Below are 14,562 nucleotides of genomic sequence, written 5' to 3'. Positions count from 1 at the left end.
CTTGGCCAACCTTTCCCCATTTCTCCATTCCTGTAACTTCCCCAGACCTTGTTAAGCAACATTCTAAACTCCACTTCTATGAGATCAACATTTTTTAATTAATATATGAGTGAGATCATGCAGTATTTTTTCTGTGACTGGCTTATTTCACTTAACCTATTATCTTCCAGTTCTAGCCCTATTGTGGCAAATAAGAGATTACATTATTTTTATGACTGATTACTATTCTATTGTGTATGTCTTCCACCTTCTTTTTATTCATTCTTCCATTAATGGGCACTTAATTTGATTCCATGTCTTTGGTACTGTAATTAGTGCAATTAATTAGTGTATTTAATGAACATGAGAGCACAGTTGTCTTGTAATATATTTATTTCATTTCCTTTGAATATATACCAGCTAGGGGGATCCCTAGATCATATAACAGGTTAATTTTTTTTAATGTTTTGAGGAAACTCCACACTGTTTTCCTTATGGATATGCCCATGAACTATGTGGAAATGTTGCCAGTTCTCCACATCTTCACCAGGACCTATTATCTTTTGCCATTTTGATAATAGACATTCTTACTTAAATGAATGGGTATCTCACTTGACTTGAACTATCTCTATAATGAAAATTATATAATTTTTATTTTATTTCAATAAAAATTAGAGAAGACATACAATGGAAAGACATCCTATGTTCATGAATTGGAAGAATCAATGTTTTTAAAATGTACATACTATTTTAAGCAATCTAGAGGTTCTTTGGAACTCTTTATCAAAATGTCAATGAAATTCTTCACAAAACTAGATAAATGATCCTAAAATGCATACGGAACCCCAACAATTCTAAATAGACAAAGCAATATTGATAAAAATGACAAATTGTAGACATCACAAACTTTAAAATACAATACCTTAGTAATTCAAAATAGCATGATTTGGACATAAAATAGATACATAAACCAATGGTTCAAAATTAAGAAACTAAAAGTAAGAGCATACACCCACAGCCATCTGGTCTTTGACAAAGGTGTTCAAAACACATTGGCAATAGGACAGTCTCTTCAATTAATGATGGTGTGAAGACTGTATATCCCTTTTCCAAAGAATAAAACTAGATACTGTCTTTCATCATTATGTAAGTAAAAATTGGTTAAAGCATTAAAAGCAGGACATAAATCTAAGAAGGTAAATGGGGAAGAAAAATGGGAAATTCTTCAGGACATTGAAATGAACAGAAATATTTTGAAAAAGATCTCCAAAGTATAAGAAAAAAAGCAAAAGTACACTGATGAACCTAGTCTAATTCCAATTTAAGATTGGGAGCCATCACATCACAAAGTCATGAGAAGTTAATTTCTGTTTTACTATAAATTACTAAGATTTCTAAATTTGTTTGGAATTCTTGCCCATGCTTTAAACTCACTCATGCCTGGATTCCCTGACCAGATAACAACTCTCTCTGAAACCTCACCGGTGCCCCATAAATTCTGATGTTGGCATCTGAAAATACTTCCTACCTTAAAATATTATGCCATTTAGATCACTAATCTACTATCGGCCTTTGTATTATGCTTGTCAAAATCCTGTTAGCTTTAAGTTATCAAGACAACCCCCTTTTGCAACTTTTTGTGCTTTAAAAACTTTTCCTGGAGGGCTGCGGGGCTGTTCTCTGACTGGGTTTTAGGAGAGACAGTCGCTGGCCAGCTTTTGTGTACACAATACAGGGTTGCTGTTAGTTAATTTAAAACTGAGTTGGTGGTCTTTTCTTGCATTGTGGTTCAACATAGACAATGGGATCAGAGCTAACTGAAAGTCTTTTGCAATTATTCACACAATTATTAGAGTGAACATGAAGCAAGCCAGAGAGTAATGTATATGTTCCTCTTAGTCTTGTTGGAGAGCTTTTTACTTAGGGTGTCAGCAAAAACTTCAGTAGAAGGTCATTATCGTTGGTAGTTTCCTGTTTTCTGTAAATGTCAGGTTTGCAGAAAAAAGCAAACAACACCAAAAAAAAAAAAAACCTGTAAATGTCTCTGTCTAGTCAAAAAAATGATACAACAAAAAACACTTGTCATGTAAATCTTCAAGCCCCTCCTCCCACTGATATAAAAGTTCAAGGAATTTCTAGATTCATTGTCCAGAGAATGTTTGAGGCCATAGTTGCCCTCTGGACCCTTCAGTCAAAAACGTCCTTCCTGAAAGTTCCTCAGATGTCCAGACTTTCCTGTCCTGTCAAACAGACAATTTCTGGAATAGGATAAATTATTTATAAACTATAATCTGACAAGTCATGAAAAGATAATTTCTGTTTTACTATAAATTACTGTGATTTCTCAATTTGTTTGGAATACTTGCCCCTGCTCTGAACTCACCCATGCCTAGTATCCCTGACCAAATAACAGCCCTTTTTAAAACCTTAGTTGTGCCTCATAAATCCTTGGTCCCCCTTATCAGATAACAACCTACCTTGAAATATCATGCCATGTAGATAATTAGCCTACTGTATCCTTTGTATTATGCTTGTCAAAATTCTGTTATCTGGAAGTTCTCAAGACACCCACTTTTGCAACTTTTTTTTTCTATAAAACTGTGTTCCTGGAAAGCTGGGGTACTTATCTCTAGCCTCAGATTTCTAGGAAGATAGTCACTGGCCAGCCTTTGTGTACACAAATACAAGATTTTTAATTTGATTTAAAATTGGAGTCAATGATTTTTTTGTGTGTGTGGGGAACAACACTCAGGCCTTTTTATATTTTATTTTGAGATGGGGTCTGGCTAAGGTGCTTTGGGCCTTGCTAAATTGCTGAGACTGGCTTTGAACTTGTGATCTCCCTGCCTCATCCTCTAGAACTTCTGGGATTACAGATATGCAGGTATAGGCATGTGGAGCATAGTGGCACACACTTGTAATTCCAGTGGCTATGGAGGGTGAGGTCAGAGAATCACAAGTTCAAAGCCAGCCTCAGCAATTTAGCAAGGAACTGTTTCAAATAAAAATAATAACAATAACAAAAAAGGGCTAATGATGTGGCTCAGTGATTAAATGCTCCCCCCAAAAGTATATTGAATCTCATTCTGGAGACCCGTTTGTATCTTTCCATTTCTGATTTTGAAAAGGCATTCAGTAGAATTGTCCATTTTGATGTCTTTCCTTCCATACAATATCTCAGCATCAATCTTACTTACCTTTATTTATCAGTCTCCTTCACAGAGCTATATCTTCTTTCCTACAAGCTATTTTTCACTATACAATTCCAGTATAGACAGGCCCTTCTGCTTGGAATGCTCTTTTCCTCTTGGAGGAGGCATGAAGGAGTGCTGCAGAGGGTGTCAAATATGACAATGTAGGATATAACCAAGAGAAAGAAGCTGACCAGGGACGGAAGCGAAAATGTCTAATTCTGCAGCTTTTTAAATGCCTGGGCTTATCCATCTCCTCTTCTGAGTTCACTATACTTAACACAGGTAACTTTGTTAGGTCATCATCCACAGGGTAGGACCAGAAATATATTATTAACAGTTTATCTTTTGCTTAGAAAACAGTGTGGTACATAGTAAATATTTAAAAGCAAAATGTTTCAAAATTGAATTGAATTTTTTTAAAAAGTCATGTTTTTGGTAGAATATGAAAGGGTAAAGAGACATCATTTTAAATTTTAATTGATTGGATATTCTTAGAGAACTATTTGTGAAGTCAAGCAAACTTTTGATTTTTTTTTCCCTTAAGGACTCTCTAAATTACTGAATCTTGCTTTGAACTTCCAATTTGCCTCCTTAGACTCCTGAGCCACAGGGATTACAGGTGTGTGCCCCAACAATGAGCAAACGTTTGAAGTATTAATTTCTAAATAAGCTCATATGTTTTATAAGAATGGATAGTTATTGTAACCAGAGAATAAAAAAAAATTCATTAATTTCAATCCCGAACTTTACCAAATAACCTCCACAAAGTTAACATAGAGTGATAAAAAACTTTCTAAACATTGCACAAGTTAAAAAAAACATGATTTTAAAAAAAATAGATTCCCAAAACTGTCTTCTGTGTTATATTAAAAGTGTGCTAGTTTCACATATTAATACACTGAAATATCATACAATTTTAACATGGAGACATTATGTTTATATATTGCAAACATTTTCAGACAAGCAGGTACATGAAAAATATATTCATATCTAGGCATTATGTCTGTATTATGAACATTACCAAAATTTAAATCTTAAAGAAAAATATCTTAAAAATTCCAGTAATTTGGAGAGAATAATATTGATAATATTTTACATTTTCATTTTAATTAATTGAACAAGTATGCAATAATGAAAACTTAAAAATAGCAGAAGAAATACATAAAAATTAGAGATCACAAGCAATATTTACCTGTCCAGACAGAAAACACTATTCTGACTGCACAGTCTCTTAATGGCTCCTTTCATTTCATGATTCCTCAGAGTATAAATCATTGGATTAAGAAAGGGGGTTATTATAGTGTAAAACACAGACAGAAACTTATCTACTGAATAACTATTGAATGGAAAAGAATAGATGAAGATAGCAGGGCCAAAGAAGAGGATCACTACAGTGATGTGAGCAGAGAGTGTGGACACAGCCTTGGAGGAGGCCCTGGAGGAGTGCCGCCAGAGGGTGACGAACATGATGATGTAGGATATGACCAAGAGGATGAAGCAGACCAGGGACAGGAGCCCACTGTCCGCAATCACCAGGAGCTCCAGGACATAGGTGTCAGTGCAGGCCAGCTTGATGACCAGAGGGAGGTCACAGAAGATGCTGTCCACAACATTGGGACCACAGAAAGGTAAACCCACCATGAAAACTATTTGGCTTGTGGTATGAATGAATCCAATTGACCATGACAGAACCAGAAACCCAATGAGCATCCTGCGGTTCATGATGATCTGGTAGTGCAAGGGCTTGCATATGGCCACATACCTGTCGATGGCCATAGCTATCAAGAGAGACATCTCACCACCCCCAAAGAAGTGCATAAAGTACATCTGGACCATGCAGCCCCACAATGAGATGGTTTTGTGTTTTCTGAGGAAGTCTGCAATCACTTTGGGTGTTGCAGCAGAGGAAAAACATAGGTCAAAAAATGATAGATTTGCCAGAAGGAAGTACATGGGTGAGTGAAGACGGTTATCAAATATCACAGAGATGACAATGAGGAGGTTCCCCACTACAATGGCTACATAGACTAGAATGAAGATGGCAAGAAAAAGTAACTGAAGTTCTTGAGAACTGGAAAGTCCCAGCAGAATGAATTCAGAAATACTTGAATTGTTGTTTAGGATAGCCATTTATCAATTTTCATGAGTTTCTTAGATGTCATCTGGAAGGTGGAAAAAAACATAAAAAAATGACAAGGACTAACAAGACACCAAGTCTAATCTTTACTTAAAAATCTTATTTGTTATTTAGGGAGCCAACCATATTTGTAAGGAGACTGCTTTGTAGGTGTTCCTTTGTATTTTGTAGTCTGAGATATTTCACAGGGCAGAAAGTGAGTAGAAACTGTGGTGGATACCACTCCACAAAGATCAAATTTGTCCTTTGGTTATAATATGAGACAAAGTCAGTAGAACATGCTTAAACCTCGTCTGTTTTCATGTTCAGTTCCAGGCAGACTGTGAATGAATGCTTAGTTTAAAATGATACAGGAAGCATTTGAAAAGAATCAGAGGAATACATTTTTATATATGAAATCCCACAATATTCCTTTAACTTACCCTTTTTAAATTTTTGTTATTTTTTTAAAGTTTCCTTTTTTCCTGAATTCAAAAATAGGAACATAATCAAATCACAATTTTCATATAGATATGTTATCTGTTTTACCTCCAAATAATGAGGAAACCATTGATTACTACTTTTAGTACTGCTAAATAAAGCTGAATTTTCCACCTCTATAGTTTTATAAGAAGAAAGGACATTTTAAAAAAATTCTACAATATGCACTATAGTTCCATGAAGAGAACTAATAAGTTAAAAGTATATTATCTTATCCCACATATTCCTAGCTCTTTAGTTTGTGTATCCAGTAAAGTAAGTGTATGTTGTCTGTTCTTCTTATGCGATTGTTGTAAAATTGGATTAAAGACCATTTGTATCTGATATCCCTGTTTAACACATTTTTCCATGTCCTGTTTGTACAGAAAAAACAAAATCATGGTCATTAAGACCAAAATGTAGTGAAGTTGACTCCAATAGTCCTGTTTAACTTTTCTCCAAAAAGGAAGTTAAAGAGTGAGACAAATCACTAAAGTTTGCTAAGGTAAACCAAAAACAGAAATAAAGTATATGATGTGTAGTTTGACCTCTATGATATCTCTTGATACTTGTCCTCTTTGTAACAAATATTAGCACAATGATTTTATTTTAACTTTCTTAAGCTTTTAACATTTTCTGGCATGGATATAAATAATAAATATTGTGTTACTAACTGAGGAGGACTCAGCAAAGCTAAATGAATTTTTAAAAATATGAACACTTACATTTAAGAGACCAGGTCTATGAACAATCTATATCAGTCCAATTAGTTTAGCACATTCCTCTTTTGGCCCCTGGTTGCTCTGTTTCCCGAGTCTCATTCTTATTGTCGCTCAGCTGTATACCTTTATTTTGTCAGGGTCTAGACACAAACCTAATGAAATATCATAAATATTAAATCAAATGCATGTATGATTTTAGATATTTTAACCTTTAAAACACAGTTTAGATTTTTAGAGTATCATAATTTTGCTACTGAAATGAACATTTAACCATGTATATTTTTCCATGATAGTTAATATCATGAGGCAAATATTGTATCATTAAAAATGAACTGCATTCTAACCATTTTTTAAACCATGTTTGTGAAATCACCCTTTAAAGTAGCTTGAGAACTTCTAAAGTAATAGAATTTGAAAACAGAAAGCTTTCAATAGTTCATTCTCACAGCTGAGAATTTTTACTCTGCTTTGTGCTCTTATAGTCAGAAAATTGTGTTCTTTGAATTATACCTTCTGCAGTTTTTATAATTAAGTATGCAAGTAAGTTAATTTGCAGGTGCAAATGGATCTGGCAAAGATCAAGTCTAGACTTGATCTTTCGTCATATTCTTGGCAGCTTAATAGGTTTTTCAAATATATATTTTTAGTTGGAGGTGGACAAAATATCTTAATTTTTTTAATTTACTTTTTTGGGTAGGGCTGAGGATCAAACTCAGTGTATCACACATGCTAGGAAAGTGCTCTACCACTGAGCTACAACCCCAGCCCATTAACAGGGTTTTAAATGTTAGGCATCTTTAGATTGTTGTCATAGGAAAATTGAAGTTCCTCATGTATTCCTCTCTATTACTTTTTTAATTTTTCAAAATCTGTGCATTGTAATTACACATAACATTGGGATTTGTTATACCATAAAAATACATATATATAACACAGTTTAATAAATGTAATGATAGCATCAATATTTTATGGATGGTAATATACTATGATTTTTTAAGATATGGACCAGTCATTGTATCTTTGTGGTTTTATTATTTATCTCTCTTGAAATGATGTCATCCCTAAAGACAACAAAGTTACTTTCTCTATATCATATAATTATCCAAAGAATAAAATAATTCAATATAATCAGTATTGCTGAATAAGTCAAACATACATAGATCTCTCATCTCTAAAAGCAAGACTTATTTGATCTGAATTGATAATTTCTCAATTCGCATATACATTGTTATGATGATTTTCATATTTTTCCCTGATTTTAGCAAGGTAAAATTCATTTCATTTGAATTTCCTCATTTCATCTCTTCTATAAGTCCTGATTTCAGCATTTTAATCTTTCTTATTTAGGGACATATTTAACACTGCACATGGTGTGATAGATGTAGTAAGCAGGTTGAGTCACATAGATGAGGATTTTGTAACTTACCAGTTTGAAGTTGGACTTCAAAGCAGAATCATTATGAAAGATGATGCTCAATCTTCATCATCTTTATTTTCTACTCTGGACTTGCAAAAGGCAACAGTTTATAAATGTATCCCTGGATAGAAGGCATGAAGGAGGAATCTCATTTGATTGCTATTAGATTCCTCAGAGAATGGCAGTAAGAAAGCAATGGGGATTGTTAAAATAGACCATTCGACATTACAGAAAATGAGACACCATCTCTCCCCTATCAAATTGGTAATTCACTAAAGGCAAAAATCAATACTCAGGGGGTGTTGGAAAAGTATCACTTGAGGCAAATAATAAGATTTTTGTATGGTGGCTATTATTTTCTTTTATTTTTTTACAGTAAATATCAATAATTGTTACACTAATATAAGATAAATGATTTATTCTAGATTATTTTCATTCTAAATTTCATCAAAAGTGAATTTTTCACATTTAAACTAATTTTTCTGAAATTTATAAATAAATAACATAATTTAATGAGGTATCATTTCATTACTGTAATTAATTGATTCCTCTAAAATTATGCAATATTTACTTTATACTTTTTTAAATTTACTGATACACAAGGATCTTCTTTGAGTTTATCAATTTTCTTCTATTTTTGGTCTATTTCTTTCTTTCTTTCTTTCTTTCTTTTCTTTTCTTTTTTTTTTAATAAACTACCATGTATTTCATTCTTAGTCATTGTATTTTATAGCAAATGTCAACATCAGGAAACTTCAATGCTCACATATTGATCTAGTCATTTAAATTTTTTTATATATCTCAGTATTTCTTAATGAATAAAGTAATTTTTATATGTCATTTCTTAAGATTTTCTATTGTTATAGCATTAGACTTACAATAAGTGAAGGGAAAATGAACAACTGAAAAATTGAGTTTTTCATCCAGAAAACATTTTATTGGTCTTTAAATACTTATCTTCTTTATACTTCACAGAAGTTTTGTCATTATAGTTTTCTCATAAATAAAATTTGTTATATTTCTTATTCTGTTGTTATATTTAATGCTATTCCTTAACATAATTTATGTTATCTGCAAATGTAATTATTCATATATTTAAGGGTTAAGTAGAAAAATTATAAAAATCTCTCTCTCCTTTTCTGTGGGGTGGGCATGAGTTCTTACTATGTTGCCCTGGTTGCTCTCCAACTTCTGAGCTCAAGTGATCCTCTTGCCTATAGAGTGGCGAGAATTTCAGGCATATGCTACCATGTGACTCAGTCTTGAGCACATTTTGTCCAATGGGTCATTGTGTTTTTATGTTAAAGATAAAGCATTCTACAAATATTAAAATAGCTATCACTTTGTTTTCTCATTGCTTTATTCAGTTAACTGGAAGTTTTAGAAAAAAAAATTGAATAACTATGATGATTAATTCTTTATGGCTGAAATTGCTACTTTTACAATCATGATTTGTCCTTCTTCCTTGATAACTGAAACCAATTTCTTTGGAATTAATGAACTATATACTTTGGTGGAATCTCAAACCCTGCCCCCAAAGAGCCAGATTTTATCCACTTAGACCAATCACAGAACTGCCATTTTCTCACAAGAGACCAGGTTAGCAATGCGTTTAGAGGATGTGTCAGATTTATACTGCTGAGTGCCTCCTTGCCACTCTCCCCTTAGTAACAGACATCTGAATTCATTTAGAACATATTTTACCATCTTCCTTGCAAATAAAAATGGCAGATTACTTGAAAGCAATATTTTTGAGTGGCAATTTAGTGAAACTTCAGTGTAGGGCCTGGCTTGGTAGAGACTCAGAGAGACTTTATCTCCCTCCAGCTCCACAATTCTCTGAGGGCTACTTAGTGAAAGCAAAATCACTGCACATATTTAAAATGAAAAAATTTTGTTACTAAACTGACAAAATGAGATTATAAACAGGGTATGTACAGGGTATCCAAATTTTAGCATCTGATAGCCCTCCATTTCTTAATTGGAGTGGGAAGAGAAGTAGCTTTACCATAACCTCTTTCTGAAGACATGTGATTACATTGGGTGTACTATTCCAGAATAATTTCCTTAAATCAAAGTTATAAACTTAATCACATCAGAAAATTATTTTTGCATTGTAATGTAAAATATCCATAGGATTGAGGATTAGAATATGAACTTTGTGAAGTTAGTATTCTGCTTAAAACAGTTTGTGTGAAGAGTCAAAAATACAGTAATTCTTTCCACATAAGAACTGGAGCCACGGACCTGATACAACTACTTCTTCAGAGGCAGTGTGCTCCAGTGGAGGTGAGAGGTGCAGGGAAGGAGATACTTCTTCCTCTCTTCCTACCTCCCTTTATTAATCTTCCCATGACTTCCAATTGTGACTATCAGGAAGCCAGGGTCCAACTAGGCACTGGAAATTCAGTCTTAATGGATTTTTTTCATTTTTTAACAGAGCAAAGCTGATAAAATGAAACAATGAAAATAATGGGCTGGAAGACAAATGATTTCAGACATTAAACAGTTCTTTTATTTTTCATTATATCTAGAATATAAATTAAAGATGTGAAATTCCTACAGGCATTTTGTCACATTGAGAATAGAAGATACATGCTATGAGAAAAAAAGAGAAAAGGGAGTTATCAGTCTTTGATGATTTTCTGGGTCTATAATACAAACACTGGACTTATATGGATTTGTTTCACACTAAGAAATAATTCTAATTTATTTATAACCATAATCTGAGTTTATTAATAGCAGAATAAGAGGCATGAATATGATTCTGGTTATGGATGTGTGAGACACAGTCACCTAAAATGTAGGTAATTTGAGTTTCCAATACTCTCTTATATGAGATGGGAGAAAAGCAATATTTTCTCTTCCAGCATTAGGTCATTGTAAACCCTCAAGTTTGAGAACAAAAAACTTCATTTAAAATAAACAAAAACAACAACAACAACAAAAAAAAAACAAAAAACAAAATGCAGGATCTTTCCACATTTATGTAGTTTTTTGCAGTCTATTCACAGCAAATGTGCTGGGACCTCACCTGAAACATTAAGGGCAAAGTGTCATATTTTGCACTTCAATCACTCCACTGTTAAGAAGTTATGTCTGGTGGCACTCTTTATGACCTGGAGGCTGTACATTCCAGTCTGGGAATATTCATTTTCACCCTTTTATTGGACTGGAGGTCCAAGTTTTACTGGAACTTAATTCAGGAAAATAACCTTAGAATTCTTATTACACAGTAAAAGTAACCTTACCATTATACCCATATGTCTATGGAAAACCTATGATACTAAAGTTATCTTTCCTGAGAAATGCACCACATAAATTTTGACAAATTCTACTAGGAGAATTCCAGTGAAGATCCATAGGATTATGCAGCCTGACCACACTATATACAGCAGAGAACTATAGATGATTTGACAATCATCACCTCGGTATCTATTATACTCTAGTATCCCTGCCATTTGACGATAGATTATCATAGGATCACGGCTTTCCAACATGATCTGGGTTCTGTGGCAGTAGTATCCATTAGAGAGCATCAAAAATGGGCTGTTAAATAGCCAAGGAGACAGAGTGATTGGGTCAGTTGACATCACCTGCTATGATTATAACAGCCATAGTGGCAGAAAGAGAAGATATGTAATATCCCTACTCACCATGACTGATCTTGCTTTTGTCCCAACATTCAACTGATTACCAGCAAACACCAACCCACACCACCTGTATGGCAGCATTCCTTGAAGAGACTGAGAAGCCACCAAGAAATAAGCATGTTACATTAGCCCATTGCATTTTAGTTGAGACAATGATTTATCTTCACAGAAATCAGGGAATGACTCGCTATGCTTCTCTTTCATGTCCATAGTCTTTTATGTTATAAAAAATATCTAAGAGCATATGATAAAAGAGAGTCTTTCTATTACCACCAAATCAAAGCAGCCTATTTGCAGGAAAGGAAATGCAACAATTGGTCAGTTATCATGAATGTACATGTCCTTTCACGTTCTATATAACAGAATATACTGAGTTAACAGCACATTAGAATATTCACTTATAGACAGAGGTAAAATATCATGTTTCACACAATATCCTATATTGGAATGACATCATCAAGGACTGGGTGTAGACTCAGTCAGTGATAGTTATATATTACTGAATACTCAATAAGAAGATTCTTTGGGCTTTGGGAAAAGCCCAGTTATTATCACTCTCTATAATCCATTGATGCTTGAGCTATTTGTGCCTCTCTCCTATGGCATATAAATTCTACTTCTCATGCTTTCTCTAGCAGACATAGTAAGAGGTGTATAAACTTCAAATTATTGCTTAAAATTAATGTTTTCTATTATATATATGCATATTTTCAAATGCGCGCGCGTGCACACACACACACACACACACAATCTCAACAGAGGAAAAACAGTATTACTCTACTTGAAAGTTAGAGTGCAGGAATGCAGTAGGGATATGAGAGAGATTCCACAGAGTGGCATGCATGGAGAACTAGTATGGACTTATGAAGAAGATAATGAAGCACATGGTATCTACCATCCCGTTCTTCTCAGTTAAGATTAACCATGCTGGGAGCCATCTGTGAACTGTGCATGATCCAAATTGGCATAGAAGCCAATGAATAGGAAAGTCTGGTATCTGTGAAGTTCAAGCAGCAATCCTGCTGGTTTGAGACTTCCCACTACATGGGACTGTCTACCCAGCTCTGTCAGGTTCAGCACAGTACCTGAGATGGGAAGACCTGCTGGAGCCACACAGCCACATAGACTCTCAGAGAGGGGTATGGCTTTCCAAAATGACAATCAGCATTTTTGCTGCAAGACCCTTGCCACATGGAGAAACAAAACTTCTCCTGCGGAAACCTTATCCCTTCCTTTGATATACTCGCCCTTAAATAAAGAACCGGAGCCATTTTCTGCCATTTTCTGGTTGTTCAGTTCCAGCTCCTATGAGGACTGTAGGATCTATCAGGCACTCTGCTTCCTCTTTGATCTAATTTCTGGCTGAGTCTTAATCTTTATTAATTATTTCAAACTCTTTTTAGCAGGTGTCTTACACCTTCTGAGCAAGAAACTACCCTGGCTGGGTGCTAGCTGCCCCACAATACAACCATAAACCAAGAAAGCCATCACACAGCAAGGAAAAAATAAGCATGAGTCCCCCAGCAATTCCCACTATTTCCATGGACAAATAAAGAATTTACCATGGACAATGTTGTGACCCTTTCAACACTGAGCCTAGTTTTGGAATCTACTGCATTAACCCATGAAAGATTCCAGTTCACATGGTGCCACCCCATCCAGTATTCTGCTATATTGTGCCATCCTGAGACCACACTAACCTGAAGAAGTTGCTAAGTAAACCCACCCACCTTTCTCTGCCTCCTATTAAACAACTGAAGATGTTACCCACCAACTCACATCTTCAGGAAGCAGCTGGACAGCCTACCTTGAATGGATTGAGCTGCTGAGTTTCATGAAGTCTCTGTACAGGCCTCAGACACAGACGGATACTCCACCTGGGTACACTCATGCAGCTCAGTCATTGAATGGCCATCAAATACTGACAAGTGCCCCATCCCCACTGTTGGGACCACTGAACTCAATGTGTACTTGGATGACCTTATCATACCCATCCCCATGAAAACCTTGAAATCTGAGAACTGCATTGCCTCTATTATTCTACCAGTTGTTACTTGTCTGCTGGGGCTTAAGGAAGTGGACATCACACCACATGAACCTGGAAAATTGTTGAGTGCCCCTAACCACAACCATCTCATACAACACACAGAGAGGAATCCATTTTGTATAAGAAATCCACATCTCACCCTAGACCTGATGCTTACTGTTATCACCAACATTGATTACAAAAGGAGAAGCTACATGAAAATCACAGTTCTGTTCACACTTTGAACCAAAGTTTATATTGCTTCCCAATTGACATTAAAGAACACATCACCAGCTTAAAGTGTTTTGCTATAAAAGTCACTCTATAATATTAGTAAAAGCAAAATCAATATAGATAAACAAGAAGCATGAAAAAGAATGAAAACATGATACCTGATAATAGTCTAGTTATAGACCCAAAAGCAAAAGAAATCAGTGAATTGCTTAATGCTGGAAAATATTCATTTTAAGAAAAATCAATGAAGTACAAGAGAATATGGAGCGATAATTCAAAGAAATTAGGAAAATAATTAACGATTAAAAAATCGTAAAATAGAACCCCAATCTCTGGGAGTTAAAGAATAAATAAAATAAAATAAAATAAAAAATAGGGTTGGGAACCTTAACACAAGACTAGGTCAAACAGAATAAAGAATTTCTAAGCTTAAAGAGAGGAATTTTTTTTAAAAAAATAATCTAATTAGATTAAAAAAAAAACAACAACCTAGGAGAAAAAAAATTAATGAGAAGAAAAAGAGAACAAATAAAAACGTGGAAGAATTTTGAGTTATGAAACGTGATATACAAACAATTGCATTATGGAGATTCTAAAAAAGGAAGAGAGGAAATGAAGTGAAAACTTATTTAATAAAATTATATCTAAAAAATTCCCTAATTTTGGAAAAGATAGAAATATCCATATCAAAAGAACTTAACGGATCCAAATTGATTTGACCAAAGTGGTCATCTCCAGGGC

At 34.4% G+C, this 14,562-nt stretch overlaps 1 protein-coding gene across 1 annotated transcript; it reads right to left on the bottom strand.

The window, feature by feature from the left end:
- Positions 1-4,361: 4,361 nt before the first annotated feature.
- LOC113177051 (olfactory receptor 4K13-like) lies at positions 4,362-5,303 on the bottom strand. The gene has a single exon (XM_026381585.2). The coding sequence runs from the start codon at positions 5,301-5,303 to the stop codon at positions 4,362-4,364; it is 942 nt and encodes a 313-aa protein (XP_026237370.2).
- Between the last annotated feature and the right edge of the window lie 9,259 nt (positions 5,304-14,562).

This window comes from Urocitellus parryii, chromosome 6 (assembly GCF_045843805.1).
Source record: "Urocitellus parryii isolate mUroPar1 chromosome 6, mUroPar1.hap1, whole genome shotgun sequence".
Lineage (NCBI taxonomy): Eukaryota > Metazoa > Chordata > Mammalia > Rodentia > Sciuridae > Urocitellus > Urocitellus parryii.
This window is presented reverse-complemented; position numbering and strand designations above follow the sequence as displayed.